This window comes from Ovis aries, chromosome 11 (genome assembly GCF_016772045.2).
Source record: "Ovis aries strain OAR_USU_Benz2616 breed Rambouillet chromosome 11, ARS-UI_Ramb_v3.0, whole genome shotgun sequence".
NCBI lineage: Eukaryota > Metazoa > Chordata > Mammalia > Artiodactyla > Bovidae > Ovis > Ovis aries.
Window position 1 is genome coordinate 12,467,289 of NC_056064.1, and position 21,818 is coordinate 12,489,106.

Sequence of the window (21,818 nt, forward strand, 5' to 3'; positions counted from 1 at the left end):
AGGAGATCAGCCCTGGGATTTCTTGGGAAGGAATGATGCTAAAGCTGAAACTCCAGTACTTTGGCCACCTCATGCAAAGAGTTGACTCATTGGAAAAGACTCTGATGCTGGGAGGGATTGAGGGCAGGAGGAGAAGGGGGCAACAGAGGATGAGATGGCTGGATGGCATCACCGACTTAATGGACATGAGTTTGAGTGAACTCCAGGAGTTGGTGATGGACAGGGAGGCCTGGCGTGCTGCAATTTTGGGGTCTCAAAGAGTTGGACATGACTGAGCGACTGAACTGAAAATCAATTTTAACGTCTGTCCCAAGTCAACTCCCTTTCTCATTATGTTAAAGGCAATGCCATCCTTCCACGTTAAAGGCTCAAGGCTAGAGATGTTCTTAGATTTTTTTCCCCCCTTTTCTTCTGAAACTCTATGTGTAGTATATCATGCCTTTTAAATTCTCCTTTCAAAATACTACTTGAATTTACCATTTTCCTTCATTTTCGTTGCCACCTTCTTTTTTCAGACACTTTGATCTCATGATTGAATTACTTTGAAAATAGTTTATTTGTCTTCTACTCCCTTCTACAAGATAGAAAAAGAAGAGGAATAAGGCAAGGTAACATAAGCAAGAATATCAGAGAATAAAGGGAGAAATAATAGTGTTGTGTTGACACAACTACTAAAGGGAAGTCAGCTTCAAAAAAGGAAAGAAGTGGCTACATGGACTAGAGACATTGGAAAGAATGAAAACTGAAAAGTTTGGCCTAGTAACCAAGTAAAGAAATAGGGCAAGAATTTAGCACAGTTAGGTCAAGTGAGATTTTTCAGATTAAAGAAGTTGTTGGAATAGAACCAAAGAAAGATTCCTGTACAGTGAAGCTGGGAGCATTATCCCATGAAGAAGCGAGCAGGTATGGGAGGTATAGGCCACAGGGCCCTGGAAGAAGTTACCTCCTAGAGGAGAAGAATCATAGGAGTTTAGAAAGGAAATGACACTGAGGAGAGTAGAGGAAAAAGATGGTTGCTTAAATGATCTCAGTTATTTAGTAACATAAGTCATCTACTGAGAGTTGGAGTGGAAGAAAGGTATAAGTTTAAGGAGAGAAAAACTAAGCAAAGTTTTTTTATTTTTAAAAAATAGTTCTGAACTATGTCTGCTTTCTATAGGTCTTATAATAATATAACCACCAATGCATGAAATGGGGTCTTAAAATCATGTATTTAGCTAATAGTCTTGTGAATAACAGCAAAATAAAATACTTGGGGATCTGAAATAAGAGTCTTCCACATAGAAAACTAGTGAGTTTATAAGTTGTTGGCTTAGCTTTTCTACTACATAAAGTTCAAATTTAAAGAATTAAATGTCCAAGTGCTCAGCAGATTTTTTGAATAATCCTGTAACTAACTCCCAGCAGCTTTTCTATTATACTATACTTTTGTTTTAAGTCACCATTTCCAGGCTAATTCTGTGCAGTATCTCACGTGTTAAGAAGTGATAAAAATCTCCTTTAACATACTCAGAGCAAACATTTCAAAAGTTTACCTTTTATTCCATCATATAATTAAAATATGATTTTAAAAATTTTTATATATGATTCAGTGTGTGTGAGAAACGTTTATCAGAGAAAACTACGTAATTTGAAAATAGTATATGCTGAAAACCCAAGTTTGATAGAGAGCAACTCTGAAATTGGCACCCCTTCAGTGTCTCCACTTTGAATAACAATTCTCTTCACATTTTAATAAAAGATAGTTCTGTAAATAAAGAGAAGTGTGATAGTGACTGATTTGAAAATGGTAGTGATGCCTGTTCGGGGCAGTCCTAGAAGAACAAAAGAGAGGAATCAGAGGCTTCTTCTCAGCTCACTCTTCTCTTGTTTGTACTTACAGATGAGGACAGAACTGTATTTCCTGTCATCTCAGAAGAATCGCCCCAGCCTTTTTGGAATGCCTTTGATTGTTCCATGTACTGTGCATACCCGGAAGAAAGACCTGTATGATGCGGTTTGGATTCAAGTGTCACGATTAGCTAGCCCACTGCCACCTCAGGAAGCTAGTAATCATGCTCAGGATTGGTGAGTCTTTGGGCATCTTCCTAGATCTACAGTTTCCAAATGTAGAAAAAGGAGAATTTATGTTTATTCTGGGTGATTTATAGGACTCACTACAATTCAACCATTTATTTGTTTTGGTTTTCTGAGTAGGAGAGACCGCTACACCTTCCTTTCACCACCTAGGCATTCCAGAGTCCTATAATCCTTATAATCTCTTACCTAAATCTTTCTGGCAAGTATTGTAATAAAGAAATTTTTTAGAAGAGAATTGTTGTACAGTTCTGTGCCGGAGTTTTACCTGGCTGTTTTATCTCTTTATCTTTCTTTGCATTCCTTACTTACCATTGACCTAGTTATCACTGACATGATACTGGACAACATGGGCTATCCGTAATCATTCAGTCAACGAGTTAGACAGAAAGATGGGAACTGCTGTGACAGGCATAATACTCATTCCTGCCCTTACAATGGTTGCCCTTACAACCATGAGTCCTTATCATAGTTTCATTACCTTTAGCAGTCATGTAATAGCCACTACAAATTGCCGAATGATCCATAAAGTATATTGCTCTTATGTTATATTCTTTGTATTGCTTCTACTGGGGCAAGGATGAATAGTTGTTTTTGTTTTTGTTTTATAGTCAGAAAACTCATAAAGCTATCTTGCAGTTAAGACATTATTCTAAATATGTTATATAGCTTATAGCTTTAGATAGTTAAGACAAGGAAAAAGGGATGTCTGTCATGTACCACATCAGGGATTCTGATTAAAGAAGCTTCTAAATATATAGTCAGTCAACTCCTCTAAAACCATTGTGACCTTTCACTCTCCTGTGTTGTATCCGTGTTCTTGTCATAGGAGGAGTCTGGTTTAATGTGAATTAAATCTTTTGATAGAATTAGGACTGAAAGATAACTAGCATTCGATCTCATGATTAGCTTATTTTATGAAATTTCCATGGACCACATGGACTCTGTCAGAGACATCTGGCAATCTGCTGTGTTTCCCCTCTACAAACAAGGAGCCCTGAGTACAGCTGTGCAGGGCTGAAGTTAATGGGTTAGGATAACCAGCATGGAGCTGTCATTGTGAGCATACTGCTCTGACAGATGCCCCTTTTTAAGGTTACTTCAGAGAAGATGAAAGAGACTCCAGATAAGAAATGTTTCTTACACTCTTCATGTTCTGTTTCAGTGATGACAGTATGGGTTATCAGTATCCATTTACTCTACGAGTTGTGCAGAAAGATGGGAACTCCTGTGCTTGGTGCCCATGGTACAGGTAAAGTCACCTTCTGCAAAAGAAAAATGTTAGTAGAATTGCAGCTTCAGATATTATACCTTTTTCATAAGCTTTCCAATTTTTAGACGTAATAAGTAGTAATGGGAAGCTTGAAATAAACTTAGGAGTTCTTCATTCATCTCTTCCCTGTGAGGTCTATAGCTAAGTTTTGCTCTTGAGACTTAGCTGATTTTGTTAACTCTGCAATCCTCATCAGATTCATAGTTTATGATCAACATTTATCATTCAATACCTTTTGCTCCTTATAAATCAGTTTAGCAATTCTGAGTTCAGTAAAACATATTCTATTTACTAGACCTTACTGGAAGTCTATTTTTGGTTTTAAGAAAAGTTATAGAGATTGATTAGTCATTAGTGTTCCAGCTTGGAAAATGCCTGAGTACTGAAGTCAGGTTTCAGAGAACTGTAATAGCCTTAGCAAACTTGAGTTGTATCGGCAGTAAAGCCACAGCCTTTGTCATGGTTCCTGCTGCTGCTGCTGCTAAGTTGCTTCAGTCGTGTCCGACTCTGTGCGACCCCATAGACGGCAGCCCACCAGGCTCCCCCGTCCCTGGGATTTTCCAGGCAAGAGTAGTGGAGTGGGGTGCCATTGCCTTCTCCGTGTCATGGTTCCTACCCACTCATAAATTTTATATGTATTTAATGTGCTATTTGACAAACAAGGAAATAGGCATTGGAAAATCCCATGGATGGAGGAGCCTGGTAGGCTGCAGTCCATGGGGTCGCTAAGAGTCAGACATGACTGAGTGACTTTGCTTTCACTTTTCACTTTCATGCACTGGAGAAGGATATGGCAACCCACTCCAGTGTTCTTGCCTGGAGAATCCCAGGGATGGGGGAGCCTGGTGGGCTGCCGTCTATGGGGTCACACAGAGTCGGACACAACTGAAGCGACTTAGCAGCAGCAGCAGCAGCAGCAGCAGCATGCCGCCTAAGTTGTCCTAACTTCAAGCATTAAGTAAATTTAGAATTTCATGAGAGATAAATTATCTCAGATATCCACTTCCCATATCATTTATTTGCCATGAAGTTTCACATATTCATGTGGATTAACAATTGGTTATCAAATGCCTTGAAAAACTAAAGATTTGAGAAGTGTTAAGTGTGATTCACTGAACTAATAATAATTACTAACACATATTCATGCATTTATCAATCTGAAGTTAGAAGCCCATGACAAATTGCGATGCCCAAGAAGGAAAGTAGAGAAGTAGAAAAAGAATTTTTTATTTTTTGGCCATGACTTGCAGGATCTTAGTTTCCCGGCCAGAGATAGAACCCCTGGGACATGGTAGTGTAAGCACCAAGTCCTAATCACTGGACCACCAGGGAATTCCCAGGGAGAATAATTTTGATAAACAAAATTTGGACTCCTTAGTTATTCTTTCCTCAGTAGATTGTTTTTCCCCCCTTTAGATTTTGCAGAGGCTGTAAAATTGATTGTGGGGAAGACAGGGCTTTCATTGGAAATGCCTATATTGCTGTGGATTGGGACCCCACAGCCCTTCACCTCCGCTATCAAACATCACAGGAAAGGGTAAGTACTCCAAGTCACCATAAGATGGCAGTTTTTATATGTAAATAAAAATATATACTTTTTTTGTATGTAAAATATATGTAAAATCTTCCCCAGCTTAACTGTATCATGCCGTTTCTATTTTCAGATAATTTAAATAATAACCAGACAAATATTCATTGATATTCTCTGTGGCACTTAGATATAATAGCATGATTATGTGGTTTCAGTTTTCCCACTTGTAGAGATCATTGTGGGGCTTCACAGATGGCACTAGTGGTAAAGAATCCGCCTGCCCATGCAGGAGACCCAAGAGACTCTGGTCCGATTCTAGGGTCAGAAAGATCCCCTGGAGTGGGAAATGGCCACCGACTCCTGTATTCTTGCCTGGAAAAATTCCATGGACAAAGAGGCTTCATGGGCTACAGTTTATGGGGTCAAAAAGAGTTGGACATGACTGAGCACCCCCCACCACACACACACACACACACACACACACACACACACAAAATGAGTTAATTGTATTGTTGTTGTTCAGTCAGTCATGTCCAACTCTTTTCGACCCCATGGACTGCGCGCACACACACACACACACACACACACACACACACACCACGAGTTAATCGTATTATTGTTGTTCAGTCATGTCCAACTCTTTTCGACCCCATGGACTGCAGCATGCCAGACTTCCCTGTCCTTCACAATCTTCCCAAGCTTGCTCAAACTCATGTCAGTTGAGTCAGTGAGGCCATCCACTGTCCATCCAGTGAGGCCGTCCTCTGTCCTCCCCTTCTCCTGCCTTCAGTTTTTCCCAGCATCAGGGTGTTTTCTAATGAGTCAGCTCTTCACCTCAGGTGGCCAAAGTACTGGAGCTTCAGCTTCAGCATTAGTCCTTCCAATGATTATTCAGAACTGATTTCCTTTAGGATTGGCTGGATTGATCTCCTTGCAGTCCAAGGGACTCTCAAGAGTCTTCTCCAACACCACAGTTCAAAAGCATCAACTCTTTGGCGCTCAGCCTTCTTATGGTCTAACTCTCACATCCGTACATGACTACTGGAAAAACCATAGCTTTGACTAGATGGACCTTTGTTGGCATAATAAGGTCTCTGCTTTTATATGCTGTCTATGTCTGTCATAGCTTTTCTTCCAAGTAGAAAATGTCTTTTAATTTCATGGCTGCAGTCACTATCTGCAGTGATTTTGGAGCCCAAGAAAGTAAAGAAAATGTTAATAGTAAATCTTGAAACCAAAGTTTGGGCATAAGTAAGAAGATATATTGAAGTGACAGCATTTGGTAACCACTATTACTTAGCTCAAATGCATTCCAGGGACATAGCTGCCACCTTTAATAGACATAGTGGTCAGAATAATTAGAGAAAGGATTGACTGTTTCAAAATGGGGCACCTAAGAGTACATCTCCATGCCTCTTCTTCACAGTTAGCGTTCCTCTACTGCCACTCTCAGGCCAGAGCAGTTCTTCAATTTTGAAAATAAAACTTCCAAGAGAATACTAACTCCACTAACTCCATATGCAAAAATGTTTGAAGGGAAGATTGAATAGATAGCTTGTGTGTAGAGATAGGAAGAATCCGATTGAGAAGTAAAAGGAACAGAATCAACGGCAATGTTTTAGTCACATGAAGAAATGTAGTGGGTTTTGCATTTATATGACTCTTGATGGAAATTTCCTTCACTGTTTCTTAATACATTCCCTTTAGATAAGGTAGTAATGAAAATTAAATTTTCTTTTTTTTTTTTAAATATAGTTGACTTACAGTGTTGTGTTCCTGGTGTACAGCAAAGTGATTTACTTATACATGTATACATTCTTTCCCATTATGGTTTATAATCAGGGTACTGACTACAGTGCTCTGTGCTGTGCAGTAGGACCTTGTCATTTATCCATTCTATATATAATAGTTGGCGTCTGCTAACCAACCAGTCCATTCTAAAGGAGATCAGTCCTGGGTGTTCTTTGGAAGGAATGATGCTAAAGCTGAAACTCCAGTACTTTGGCCACCTCATGCGAAGAGTTGACTCACTGGAAAAGACTCTGATGCTGGGAGGGATTGGGGGCAGGAGGAGAAGGGGGTGACAGAGGATGAGATGGCTGGATGGCATCACCGACTTGATGGACGTCAGTTTGAGTGAACTCCGGGAGTTGGTGATGGACAGGGAGGCCTGGCATGCTACACTTCATGGGGTCTCAAAGAGTTGGACACGACTGAGCAACTGAACTGAACTGAATCTCAAACCTCCCAACCATTTCTCACCCCCTTGGCCACCACAGTCTGTTCTCTATGGACTTTTCTGTCTTTCTGTGCTGTTGAGGAGTAGGGGAGCTCCCAATTCCAGACCAGATTCCCTGTTTAAAACCCTAACTATGCCCCCACACACCCTCAGGCTCTCACTAACCAAAAATGAGTATTCTCTATGGATACTTGCCAAATGAAAGATCACTGGGCTAAAGGAAGCTGCAGAGAAGTTGATGTTTTGGCAGATTTTGCTCATTGGAGCAAGGTTAATTCAGTAACCTCCACCACACTTCCTTTGAAGAGGGAAAATTTTAGCAACTGAAAGATTCTTAAATCTTTGTTAACACAGAATCTGACAGGACATTACTGTGACAAGATACTCGTGTCAAAGATGAAAAACTATTTGGCTGTAAATCTCCTTCCCTTTTTAAGAATCCCAGTGTGCAATCTGAAAAACTCTAGAGGACATACTACTTACAGGAAGAAGGACCTGTGTGACCTGTTAAATCTCACTCCACTTCCATTTTCAGTGATGCTTTTAGGGTACCATGGAAACCAAGCTGCTGGTGAGATATCCTTCCTTTGTGGGGAATGGGGCCACATGACTAATATCTTCCTACATGTGGCTTCTGCATGTGCTTGGAGAGTCACTTAGACAAAAGAGATATCATGGTTCAAACTTGAGATTATTCATGTGGCCCCATTAAAATACATGTTTTATGTTTTTTATTCTAGTAATTTCCCTTTTAAGAGTTTATCCTAGGGAAATACTCTTGATTTGCTGACAGATTTCATCATAGCATTTGTTAAAGTAGTTAAAAAAAACTAGAAGCAACTTGTATTTTTCTCACATTAGAGGAGTGGTTAAATAAAGCATGGTATAATGATTGGATAAAATACTATGCAGTCACTGAAAATGATGATCACCAGAAGTTTTTACACCACCATGCATGGAAAGATACTAATAATATCATGTGAAGTTTTATAAAGTAAGATATAAAATTGCATATCCTGAAAAATATCATATAAAAAGGGCTGAAGAAAATCTGCCAATATTTTGATGGTTTGCCTTTATAAGGTGTCCTGCCTTTTAACTTTTTTTACTGCTTTCCAAAATTTCTACATGAATGTTTTATTTGATAAGGAGGGAAAAAAATAGGCAGTTGTTCTTATTCTTTTAAATTTTTCCCTATTTGAATCTCATATTCATTAATAGAAAATTAAACTATATTACTTCTTAGATCTTCTCTTTTTCTAATAGTCTTATAATGTATGAAAGCTATTACTTCATTACTTTATGTTTTGGGCTAAGGATGAGCTTTCAGGCAACTTAGAGAAAAATAAAGGAAGAGGGTGCCAATAAGTAATTTAGACCATTTGAGTAATTATAGAGAATCTGGGGCTAGATCCCAAGGGGAAATTTTATTAATAAATAAAAATCACTGTCATCTGCAGATATGTTTTTTCATCAGTTTTCTCATTCCTTCCTGTCTCTCCCAGCTGTCTAGCCTGTGTGTTATATAGAAAATATAGTCAGTAAAAGTCAACATTCTTTACCTACTTACTGTAATTTGTGGTTGGCCATAAAGCATCCCTGGTAGAGATAATATAGATAATGTTTAACTGGCTGTGAGAAAAGAGACAGTACTATATTTGACATACCTCTTTTTCTTTTTCCCCCTAAACGTTAACCTTTTTATTTTGTACTGAGATATAGTCAATTAAGAGTGTTGTGGTAGTCTCAGGTGAACAGCGAAGGGACTCAGTCATACCTGCACATGTAATCCATTTTCCCCCAAACCCTCGTCCCATCCAGGCTGGTGTGTAACTGAGCAGAATTCCCTGTGCTATACAACAGGTCCTTGTTGGTTATCCATTTTAAATACAGCAGTGTGCACATGACCTTCCCAGCATGCCTCTTTTTCTACTCTGATTCTAACCACCATGATATAGCATGTTTCCTTCTGAAGCATGTCAGTTTTCCCTGGGAAAGTGTCAGAAGCCAGTGACTCAAGGTCAGTCCAGATTTCCTTTCTGAAAGAGTTTTCCTTGAAGTTCCCCATTCTCAAATAAATTCTTTAGAAATGATTGGTGATGCAATGCTAAACCCTTCATTGCATGATCAAACCCCAACCTTGATAGTTTATATAAACATTTGACAGCCTCTGACTCAGCCATGTCATGCAGGGAAAAAGTCACACCTGAAAGCTGTTCTAAACTGAGAGCTCAGGAAGGAAAACTGGAGGGAAATTGCCTCGGGCAAAGAGAACCATTTCACCTCTGGAAGGGAGGAGTAACAAGTAGGGTGAAGGGACCTGAGTATGACCTTTGCCAAAAAGAGCCATTCATTGTTGTGCTCGTCCGGGCTCCACCCTGGAATGTGATCGCTGTGTGTGGTCTCACGGTCATTCATAGTCATGCAATGTGTGCCTCACCCGCCGTGGTTCCTAATTGCTTTCTAAGTGGCAGCCAAGAATGGCAGAGGGAAAATTTCTTGCTGTTGCATCCTAGGCCCCTCAGTGTCTCCTTCCTCCTGATTCCCACACCACCTCCTTCCTCGTGTGGACCTCCTCCTTGCTTCAGAGCCTAGCATGCTGGTTAATAGGACCACAGAGGTCTGGGCAGGTCTTAGCAAAATCAGGTTTTTTTGAGTCTGCTATTCCTTTTGTTAACCATGTCAAATAAAAAAGCACCAAGAGGCAAGGAACAGGTAATGAAACACATGGTGTTTTTTTATATTCATAATTTTGTTTATTTATTTATTTTGGCTGTGCCATGTCTTCATTGCTGTTCAGGCTTTTCTCCAGTTGCGGTGCTCGGGCTTATGGCGGAGGCTTCTCGTGGCAGAGCACAGGAGTTAGGGCGTGAGGGCTTCAGTAGTCACAGCTCCCAGGGTTTTGAGCCCGTGTTGTGGCGCACGGGCTTAGTTGCTCTTCAGCATACACATGGTGTTTTGATAACTCTTGTGTTACGACTTGGCATCAACATGCAAATGATTGTGGCTTTGGGTTTTAACGCCCTGGTGACTGTCCTCTCAAGGTGAGTTTGTCTGTACCCTTTCTTATTTAATCCAGGTCTGGCCTCTGTGTTCCGGTGATATTATTTCTCATAGCCTCTGTAGAGCCTGCAGCATACTAATAATGTCCCCTGTCCCTGTTAAAAAAATAAATGTCCTAACCTCAACACCCTTGACTTGAAAGCCAGCCCACATATAAGCTGTTTTCGGATTTCAAAATTGTAAAGTAAACAGGCAATTCCTTGTTGGTTTTGTTTTTGTCATTTAGTAGCATGCAGAAATTTTTCCCAAAAAGCTATGGTCATTTAAGTAGAAATTTGATCAAAGATGTTATTGATGTGATATCTGGGAATAAATGTACAAATGCTCTCTTTGCACAGACTCTGGTTTGGTTGTATTTTAAAGTAAAGTAAATGAGGTTGAGTCACCAAGAGGATGATGCAGAGCAGGTGACCATTCTAAACTCCCTCCTACCCCTTCTCCCGTTCCTCTTGTTTCCTCCACCTGCAGGTGGTAGATGAGCACGAGAGTGTGGAACAGAGTCGGCGTGCACAAGCTGAGCCCATCAACCTGGACAGCTGTCTCCGAGCTTTCACCAGCGAGGAGGAGCTGGGGGAGAACGAGATGTACTACTGCTCCAAGTGTAAGACCCACTGCCTGGCAACCAAGAAGCTGGATCTCTGGAGGCTTCCCCCCATCCTGGTATGTCACAGCCTCACCTCTGAGAGTAGCAGTCTAGCTTGAAGGAAAGAAGCTGTGAACAAAGAAGAATTTTTGAGAATAATCTTTCTTGCCACAGTGTTTAAAATGCTTTTGCTGGGAATTCCCTGGCAGTCCCGTGTTTTGGACTCGGCAGTTTCATTGGCAGTTCAGTCCCTGGTAACTAAGGGAACTAAGATCCCATAAGCCATGTAGTTCAACCAAATATTTACATACATAAAGCATTTTTGCTGGTGTACGCAGACCTGAATTGTCCTACAGACATTTACTAGTTTTGTATCCTAAAGAGGGTGCAGCCTCCAGTCATATGGACCAGTAACTGCAGTTGAGGGAGACGTGCGAGAAGTGCCCCAAGTGGTAAAGCCTGGTGAGGCTGAACTTCAGGAGAAGGTGGAAGCACTTCTAGCTCTAGGGACAGAGGAAGCTTGAGGCTCGCGCTTTACAGACTGTAGAAGAGCAGGGGAGCCTGAGCCTCCAGTCCCTCTGTGCTTGGTCACATAGGCGCAGACACTGCCGAATTAGATGTGTGTGCACCAGGTACACGAGGGCTAATATGTTCTTTCCGATTTGATGCGCTTCTGCCTTCTCCATTCATGGATTAGGAGTCTCTCCTGTTGGTTGTCAAGAGTTGGAAGTGTCAGTTCTTCCTATTCATTTAAGAAAGCTTTTTTCCATAAGGGAGGAAATCATATCGATAACCAGACCTTGTGTCTATTTTTTTATTCATATCTTCTTCCTACCACTCTGTGAGACTGAATGTAGACAAGAACAACTCCCTAGGGAAGGAAGCACAAGAAATTACTAACAGGGATTGGCTAGCTCCAGAGATAGCTTCCCTGGTAGCTCAGCTGGTAAAGAATCCACCTGAAATGCAGGAGACCCCAGTTTAATTCCTGGGTCAGGAAGATCCCTGGAGAAGGGATAGACTACCCACTTCATTATTCATGGACTTCCCTGGTGGCTCAGCTGGTAAAGAATCCGCCTCAGCTGGTAAAGAATCCGCCTGCAATTCTGGAGACCTGGGTTTGATCCCTGGGTTGGGAAGATCCCCTGGAGGAGGGCATGGCAACCACTCCACTATTCTTGCCTGGAGAATCCCCATGGACAGAGAGGAGCCTGGCAGGCTATAGTCCATGGAGTCGCAAAGAGTCGGACACAACTGAGCAACTAAGCACAGCACAGGGATGGGAAGCTGAGCATAGGGACAGGCTTGAGAACAGGTAGGTGGGAAGGGGTAAGGTTTATTTTTTTTGATTGAGGTATATAGTTAACATGGAGTTAAATTCATAGATTTAAAATATCTAGTTTGATGAATTTTGACAATTATTTATACTCATATGATCATCACATAAAACATATCACATATCATGAAGTATCAGCATTTATAAAACTGTTTTTGAGACAGGAGACTCAGGTTCAATCCCTGAGTTGGGAACATCCCCTGAAGAAGGAAATGGAAACCCACTCCAGTATTCTTGCCTAGGAAATCCCACAGACAGAGGAATCACTCTGGCAGGCTACAGTTCAGTCCATGGAATCACAAAAGAGTCAGACATGACTTAGCAACTGAACACAAAGAATAATGAGGAGTAAGTGTTATGTTGATAGCTTGATGGGCTTTTGTTACATCCACATACCAGCATGGCCCTTAGAGAGGGATTCTCTTTATGTAAATAGTAAATAGTTAAGCATTTAGGGTAGAGGTAGCCACCCAGATATCTGTGCCCACAATCAGTTAGTTCAGTCACTCAGTCATGTCCGACTTTTTGTGACCCCATGGACTGCAGCACGCCAGGCTTCCCTGTCCATCACCAGCTCCCAGAGCTTAAGCAAACTCATGTCCATTGAGTCGGTGATGCCATCCAACCATCTCATCCTCTGTTGTCCCCTTCTCCCGCCCTCAATCTTTCCCAGCATCAGGGTCTTTTCCAGTGAGTCAGGTCTTTACATCAGGGGGCCAGAGTATTGGAGTTTCAGCTTCAGCATCAATCCTTCCAATGAATATTCAGAACTGATTTCCTTTAGGATTGACTGGTTGGAATCTCCTTGCAGTCCAAGGGACTCTCAAGAGTATGCTTACAATAGGGAGCATAATAACATTGTGTTTAAGCCTGAAGAAATTCATTGCTTTTGAAAAGAAAGAGAAGCCAGAAAGGAGAAGGGAGATTCTTATGCTCTTCAGGACAGTGAAACCCCATGATCACAGCCAACAGAAATGTTAAGAAAGGAGAGGCCTCCTGTTGGAGGCTGGTAACTTTCATCTGTTAAAAAGACCTTCACTTTTCTTCAAATGATTCAGTCTATAGTATTCTAGCCTCGTGTATTTGTGAGTGGATGATATTGGAGAGAGGTAAAGGTCAGTATGAGTCACAAGCCCAGAGGACATGGAAGAAGAGGCTCCTATGATGTTGAAGACATTTGGGAGAGAGTTTGGATCTACACCGATTATGAAATTAGGGGGATTACCATTTTAGCCACATAGCTAAAGGGCAGTGGCCTCTTAACTAGGTTACATAAGAACATACATTCTTTGCGGGGGGGGGGAGACATATTTTTGGAACATTTACATATGTTTTAGACTTTTTTTTAAGTGTGTAATTTGTGTCTTCAGAACATATTACTACAACTGTTTTCTCTTCTTCTCCAGATTATTCATCTCAAACGATTTCAGTTTGTAAATGGTCGATGGATAAAATCACAGAAAATTGTTAAATTTCCTCGTGAAAGTTTTGACCCTAGTGCTTTTCTGGTGCCGAGGGATCCAGCTCTCTGTCATCGTAAACCACTCACACCCCAGGGGGATGATCTCTCTGAGCCCAGGATCCCAGCAGGAGAGGTGAAGAAAGCAGATGCTCAGAACTCCGCTGGGGAAGACGCCGTGCTCCTGAGTAAGAGCCCGTCCTCACTGAGTGCCAACATCGTCAGTAGTCCTAAAGGTGAGGAGCCCAAGCCTCATTCCGGAGGGCGGCCTTCCTGGGACCCCTCTAGGCTGCACGTTTCCCTCCATCTTCCACTCTAGAGCAACAGCTTGGTTGTACCAGGATCCTTCTGGACTCAGACCTATCTACATTTGAGCTGTGTGAGTTTTAGCAAGAGATACATCCTCACTATATCTCTTTTCTCATTCATAAAAAGAAGAAAATACTAAGTTCACAGAGTGAGAAATTGATACATCAAGAATTAAGCACTGTAGAGACCTCCCTGGTGGTCTAGGGGTTAAGAATCCACTTGCAGTGCAAGGGTCCAGGGTTCAGTGCCTGGTGGGGGAACTAAGCTCCCTACCTGCTGCAGGACAACTAAGCCCAAGCACCTCCACTACTGAGCCTGGGCACTGCAAGGAAGGTCCCTCATGCCATAACCAGGATCCAGTGCAGCCAAATAAATAAATATTATTAAGAAAATGGAGAGCAAAGCACTTTACATAGTGCCTGGCATTTGGTGATTATGAATGATAGTTGTCATCCTTGTTTGCTTATATCAGAGGTTCTGAAAGTAAAATTTGGGGAAACCCCTAGAGGGTGCCTGAAACCCTTTCTGAAGATCAGAACTGTTTTCATAAAAATACTAAATGTTTGGGAATTCCCTGGCAGTCTGGTAGTTAGGACTCGGCGCTTTCGCTGCTGTAGCCCCAAGTTCAGTCCCTGGTAAGGAAACTAAAGATGCCACAAGCCATACGGTGCAGCCGAAAGAAAAACACCAGAGCTAAGTATTTGCCTTTTCACTCTCATTCTCTCACAGGTTGGCTTAGAGCCAACATAGATGTGATATTGTCAATGAAATATATGTGTCTTGTGTTTCTCAAATTCCTCAGTTTTAACTTCTGCTATGGTAAATATATAACATGATAAATATTGATAAATGGAACTCACAAAAACAAAAGTTCTGAAGATCCTCAACAATTTTTAAGGGCATATAAGGGAGTCAGGAGCTGTTTGAGACCTGCTCCTTTGCAGGATTGTTGTGAGAGGTAGAGATAATAAAGTTTCCGATGTCACGCTTTGCAGGAATAAGTGCTTGATAGTTTGTGGTCATATTTTTTAATCTAAAGAAGAAAGCATATTTGTCAAACCCCTTCATCTAATATTATTTTGAACTGAATCTGCCCTAAATCATCTTTCTGCTCTTTTTCTAAGTCCATAGTTAACTGTACTTCACATTTTCAGGACGTTGCTGCCTTGAGAGGGTTGGCATTGAGGAAGACAAGAATGTAACTTATTGGCCACATAATAGGAGTAAAGCCTCGCCAGCCAGGATGCCCCTGTCTTTACCTTTTTGTGTACACTTGTGCAGTTGACTGCAGAGTTAGCTTTTGGTGGCTGGTTTAACTTGTGACATTTGGATTTATCTTTTCTTCCCTTTCACAGGTTCACCATCTACATCAAGAAAAAGTGGAACCAGCTGTCCCTCCAGCAAAAACAGCAGCCCTAACAGCAGCCCTAGGACTTTAGGGAGGAGCAAAGGAAGGCTCCGCCTACCCCAGATCGGCAGCAAAAACAAATTGTCGAGTAGTAAGGAGAACTTGGATGCCAGCAAAGAGAATGGGGCTGGCCACATTTGTGAGCTGTCTGATGCCTTGAGCCGAGGGCACATGCTGGGGGGCAGCCAACCTGAGCTGGTTACCCCGCAAGACCACGAAGTAGCTTTGGCCAATGGATTCCTTTATGAGCATGAGGCATGTGGCAATGGCTACAGCAATGGTCAGCTTGAAAACCACAGTGAAGAAGACATTACTGATGACCAAAGAGAAGATATTCATGTTAAACCTATTTATAACCTATATGCAATTTCGGTAAGTGGTTTCTTGTATGATTTTTAGAGTGATCTACCTTTTCAGTGGTTGGTTTGTTCATCTTCATTCATTCATCATTTATTCAGAGCCTGCTCATTTGGAAGGCATTGAGCTTGGTGATAGACTAAGTTAGCAGTAAATATCTTGGCCTTTTGGGTAGAATCCAAGATGCTCACAGTTTAATAAAGGGAACAGTCATATAATCTTCTAGGTGGAGTCACAGGTTTAAGCCGTTCAGAAGTGTGTGTTTCTGAGGAGTTTTGCTTTCCAAAAATAATTACAACAATAGAATGGTAAGATTCAAAGTTTTAAATTTTTCAGTTTTCCTTCTTGGTTTGTTTTGGGAAGAAGGAAAACACTTTTCCCTGGATTGGATCCTTATACCTGCCCTGGCCTGAGCATTGTCAGCTACTAATACACCTCCACTGTCTTCTCTCTTACAGTGCCATTCAGGAATTCTGGGCGGGGGCCATTACGTCACTTATGCCAAAAACCCAAATAGCAAGTGGTACTGTTACAATGACAGCAGCTGTAAGGTAAATGTCCCCGATCTTTTCATAAAAGAAACAGAAATGTCAACAGAGCCAAAGGACATTTGTTGAAATAATGGATTTTCTCCAGAATTATTGTTTAGTCACTAAGTCATGTCCTACTCTTTGCAACCCCATAGACTATAGCATACCAGGCTTCTCTGTCCATGGGATTCTCCAGGCAAGTATGCTGGAGTAGATAGCTATTTTCTTCTCCAAGGGATCTTCCTGGACCAGGGATCAAACCTGTGTCTCCTGCATTGGCAGGCAGATTCTTTACCACTGAACTACCAGGGAAGCCCTTTCTCCTGAATAGAAAGTAGTTGTTTCTATTAGAATCCATATATAGATGTCTTCAACATAAAGGAATATAAGTGACACGCAGGGAATTCCCTGGCAGTCCAGTGGCTGAGACTTGTCAGGGCCTGGGTTCCATCTCTGGTCAGGGAACTAAGATCCCACAAGCCACACAGCATGCCCCTTCACCCCAAAAAAGTGATATGCAGAGCAGAAAATGAAAACAGTGAAAAAAAATAGAAGGTATTGATTAATAAGAAAAAGTTATTATCTTTTGAGCTATTAGAATTTAATGTGTTGTTTTCTATCATTCTTTGGACTTGTCTGTGGCCTGTATATTTTCCCAAAACCAAACATTGAAAATAACGGTTCTTATTTTAGGGGCAGGTATGAGATAGCCAAAATATTAAGCTGATTGGAAGCAATCAGTTTTAGTCATGACAGAGGGTTGGTCCTCCCTTCCCTGGTGAGGATTTAGAGTCAGCGTGTATGCTGTGTGCTTAGTCGCAGTAAGCGTGTATGCTGTGTGCTTAGTCGCTCGGTTGTGTCTGGCTCTTTGCAACCCCATGAACTGGTGCCTGCCAGGCTCTTCTGTCCATGGGGATTCTCCAGGCAAGAATACTGGAGTGAGTTGCATTCCCTCCTCCAGGGGATCTTCCCCACCAGGGATTTAACCCAGATTTCCCACATTGCAGGTAGATTAGTTACCATCTGAGCCACCAGGGAAGCCCGGCGTTTTTGTTAAAGACTTTTCTTGCTCCTCCAGGAACTTCACCCTGATGAAATTGACACCGACTCTGCCTACATTCTTTTCTATGAGCAGCAGGGGATAGACTATGCACAATTTCTGCCAAAGATTGATGGCAAAAAGATGGCAGACACAAGCAGCATGGACGAAGACTTCGAGTCTGATTACAAAAAGTACTGTGTATTACAGTGAGGCTGCCACTCTGGCTGCTAGGTAGACTGGTGATGAGGGAGATGACTCCCTGTAGCTGACATTTGGCAAAAGCATCACTGAAAGGCAGGCTCAGTGTGTACCTATTTTATCCTGTGACCCTGAAGCACAAAGTTTAAAAAAACCCTAATTAAAATAGCAGTTAACATACCAGTAGTAATAATTTTGTTTGGAAGTGTCTCACGTAAGCTCCCTGGTAGAGAGCTTTCAGGCAGAGCCCACCATTAGCCTGTAAACAAAAGGGTTTGGCACCAGCCACCTGGGACCAAATAAAAACTAAATTGTGCTTGTCCAGACACGAACAACCCTGTAGCAAATATAATTTACCAATAATCATAACAGAATACTACGAATCTCCTTGGGGTCAAAAGTAAAACAAAAAATTGTAGTGTTGTCTGGGGACGACATGATATGCTACCTCCTTTTTCCTGAAGTTTTATTCCATTGTAGCGACTGACGCGATGGAGAAAGCGAGATCATGAGGCGTATGAAGGATTCTTACAGCATGGACACAGATTTTTCAGTTTCCTTTGAAACCATTTTCCCACTCTTTCTATGCCTTCATTGCTTTCTGTCTTTGTTGTGTGTCATTGTAGTAGAGACATATATGAGTGGTCAGTCTGAAAGGAGGCTCTCTCAAGAGCTGCGTGCCTTCTCCCCAGGGCCTTGGTTGGGAGACCCTGTAGGAAAAAAGAAAAGCATCGTGGGAGATCCAGCTAAAATAAAATAGCCCTCCAGATAGAGGCAGCTTGCTCTGAGGGTACTTCAAGTGCCCTCAAAAACATACCCCTCCACTGCTGGGGGTGGGTGGGGAGTGACGGCCGACATTGACACCATCCTTCCACGCACTGTTGCTCGGTGTCTGAGAGGGAACAGGGCCACAAAGCTAGATGGTGTTTTGCAGTTAGTGGTTGTTTGTTCTTTGTTTCTTTGTTTCTTTGTTTTGCACTTTAAAAAAAGAATACGTGCAGATGAACTTTTCAAAACTTGTTCATATTTGATGGCTGTAAGGGCTATAAATTAACTTGATGGGGTTGTTTTCCCCTATCATATTAAATTTAAAAACAAGACACATCCCAAACGTTGATAATGCATAAGTATTTTTAATGCAGTTGGGGAACTTAGGAAGTAGATGTTTTGTTTGCATCTCCATTTGCTTTTTTTCAGTAGTGCTGGTCATCAAAGTTATGTTTCCTTGCTCACTTCATTTTATCCTCCAATAATTCAAGACTGGAACAAAAATATAAATGTTATTTATTTCAGGCAGCATTTTTTTTTTCTGTGTTGTTTCTAAATATATATTCAAGGTAAATATTTCACTTTTTTATTCGTCTGGACCCTGGAAGTTGATTCTCATTAACTGTCAGATTCCATTACCCTTCCTTCCTCATAGATAGTAGGTACCAATGTAATTAAGCGTTTGTGTTTTGATACCTAAGGTCGATTACTAACCAGTTCTCAGAGCATTTACAAAGGTAAATGGCTGAGTTGAAAGCCTATTCAGAAGAAGACTATAATTGCAAGTAGGAAGGAGGGGCCTAAATGCTATAATATAATGAAGTCAGACAAAATGCAGACTTGAGAGTTTCATGATTTTCAGTGTATAAAATCTGTCCATTCCTAACTGGACAAGTCCCATGAAAAAGTGGAAGATTTTAAATAATTTCCTTACAGATGTTTTATTTAAGCAGGTAGCACAATCTACTAATGTTGTTTGATCTGTGTTTGTTACATTGGTTGTAATTAATTTTTTTAATTCATGACTAGCAGAAAATTTATTAAATTAACTAACTACATTCACCTTGTAAATTACTGTATAAAACTTGTTGACAATGCACTGACTTTAGAAAGATGTTAATGTACATAAATAGAGTGTAAATAAAATAGTGTTGATGTACTGAAATATGAACTGTATAAAAAAGTATTGGTAATTGTATATGGAGTGTACCTGTTTCTCTGTAACTATTATCCAAACAAATTAAATACTGTGGATGCATCTGTGTGCTCTTTTTCCTCTATACAAGTAAACACAAAAATGTCAAATTCTTTAGCCTTCCTCTCTGTGACCCTGTTTTAATTCTCCTATTTGAATACCTACCTGACTTACAGAGTTGGAGGTTCCATCTGTGAGAGAATGGAAGGTGTGTTGAATATAGAACAAGGTACTTGCAGCGACCAGATAAATTTGCTTCATATCCCTGTTAGGAAAGTGTTTGGAAGACATTGAAAGGGTTCAGGAGAAGAATAGCTTGCCCATTGGAAACTGAGAATTGAAGAAGGAGTTTTTGCCATAGTTTTCGTGCAGATTCAGGAATAAAGTGAAGAAGAGGTGCACTTCTTACACGGTGCCTGGAGATGACCCTTAGTTTATAGAGGACACTGAGAAACCAGGGACATATCCCAGGTGGTTGTTCTGAGAGGTCTCCAGGGAGCCCATTGACAGTGTTAAGAAGAGTTGAAGATTTAGAATTAATGGGACCTTCACATTCAGTCCTGTTTTATTTATCTTTAAAATCAGAATACCTGACTCTTGGGCTCATTTTTAGGAAGTGAGGTTTACAAATGCCTGACACTTTCTTGGTAAGTGCTCAGTGAATGTGAAATCCTACCCCCATGAGATTCAGTCTTATTTGACAGAGATTTATGTATTCGCTTATTACACTGACACTCAAAGAATTTAATATCTCTCTGCTTACATTCTCCAAAACACAGGAACAGACATTAAAAATGTATAGAGTGAAACATGTTGAATCGGCAGCAGTAGTAGCTTGTTTAAGGAAACGAACAAACAAAAGGATCCAAAATGAAGCACCACTTCTAAAGTGCAGTCTGTGTCTCTGGCTTTTTAAATGACCACCTTGACTATTTTCATCCTTGTATCTCAAACATTGTTCCTGGCACACAAGAAGTCAGTAATATGTAAAATAATGTTTCAATGAAAAAATAAGAACAAGGGACAACTTTGGAAAGAAACAGCATAGAAAGATGGGCAGGTGTTTCACTTCTAGTTCCTGAATGGCCCTGTAAACTGAGAGTGGTCATCAGCCTCCCAGCCTCTCTGGCTAAGGCAGTGCATCATGGAATCTCTCTTCCACTTGGTGGCATTGCCCACTTCATTGTATATACCAATGAACAGGAGCAAGTAGATGAGTTGGCTTATTTTCCCTAACTGTTTTAAAGATTAAATAAGAATTTTAATAGGCTAGAGCCAGAACATGAAGCTTAGGGAACAAATATCCCAGCTTTCCTCGATGACAGATCACCAGGTAGGTTCCTTAGTATTGAAATCATGAGGTCAGAAATATACCTACCTCTGTGATGAGAGACCCATACAAGATGGTGCAATAAAAGAGGCTGCCAGGCTTCCCTTGTGGTCTAATGATTAAGAATCCACCTGCCAAGGCAGGGGACATGGGTTTGATCCCTGGTTCGGGAAGATCCCACATGCTTTGGAGCAACGAAGCCCTTGTGCCTGGAGCCCTTGCTCCACAACAAGAGAAGTCACCACAATGAGAAGCCTGTGCACCGCAATGAAGAGTAGCCCCTGCTCACCTCAACTAGAGAGAGCCCTCAAAATGGAAAGAAACGCTGCTTTTAGATTTCGTAGCAGTGGAAAGCAAGGTAATAAATAGTGCAGTAGTTGCACCTTCAGAGGCCCATAGGGGCTAGGTTGGGAGCAGAGTGTCAGAGAAGCTGGTCCCGCTGTGGAGAACGGGGAACAGTGAGGACTGGTGAGTTCTAGGACACCCATCCCATCTGAAGGCTGCATTTGTTTGTTGCCATGCAGGAATGTGGGCCCCAGTGTTCCCAAACCTCTTCCACCCCAAAGAGAAGCCAGAAATCCAGGTATTTATACAGAACATCCAATTTGGAAATGTTGGCAGGGCTTTGTTTTGTTTTGTTAATTTTTAAACATCGTACTGTCTAAATAAAAGTTATTTGCAAGCCAGATACTACCCACTGGTTTTATGCCCTCTGGTAAGTAGAAAGGCTTGGAGTCCATTATCAGGGTCAGATTCTGCTTCTTGCCATATTACAACTATGCACTAAAACAAGTTCTTAATTTTCATTTTTTCATTCCAAGTGTGTTTATGTCTTATTTTTTTTTTAACTTTTATTTTATATTGGAGTACAGCCAATTAACAGTGTTGTGATGGTTTCAGGTCGACAGCAGAGGGACTCAGCCACACATATACATGTATCCATTCTCCTCCAACGAACTGGTTCCAAATTGGGAAATAAGTACATCAAGGCTGTATAGTGTCACCCTGCTTATTTAGCTTACATGCAGAGTACAAAATGCAAAATGCCAGACATCCAGCACAAGCTGGAATCAAGATTGCAGGGAGAAATAGCAATAACCTCAGATATGCAGATGACACCA

The 21,818-nt window shown here is 41.2% G+C and overlaps 1 protein-coding gene across 6 annotated transcripts in view; it reads left to right on the forward strand.

Moving 5' to 3' along the window:
- USP32 (ubiquitin specific peptidase 32) overlaps window positions 1–19,430 on the forward strand; it is a 198,682-nt gene extending 179,252 nt beyond the window's left edge. For all 6 annotated transcript variants that reach the window (XM_060395174.1, XM_060395175.1, XM_060395176.1 and 3 more), the window contains 8 exons: window positions 1,883–2,067; window positions 3,242–3,328; window positions 4,766–4,886; window positions 10,651–10,842; window positions 13,508–13,796; window positions 15,225–15,649; window positions 16,093–16,185; window positions 17,243–19,430. In XM_060395174.1, the coding sequence (XP_060251157.1) occupies window positions 1,883–2,067; window positions 3,242–3,328; window positions 4,766–4,886; window positions 10,651–10,842; window positions 13,508–13,796; window positions 15,225–15,649; window positions 16,093–16,185; window positions 17,243–17,416 (1,566 nt within the window). In that variant the 3' untranslated portion in view covers window positions 17,417–19,430. The remainder of the gene's footprint in view (window positions 1–1,882; window positions 2,068–3,241; window positions 3,329–4,765; window positions 4,887–10,650; window positions 10,843–13,507; window positions 13,797–15,224; window positions 15,650–16,092; window positions 16,186–17,242) is intronic.
- Window positions 19,431–21,818: the final 2,388 nt, after the last annotated feature.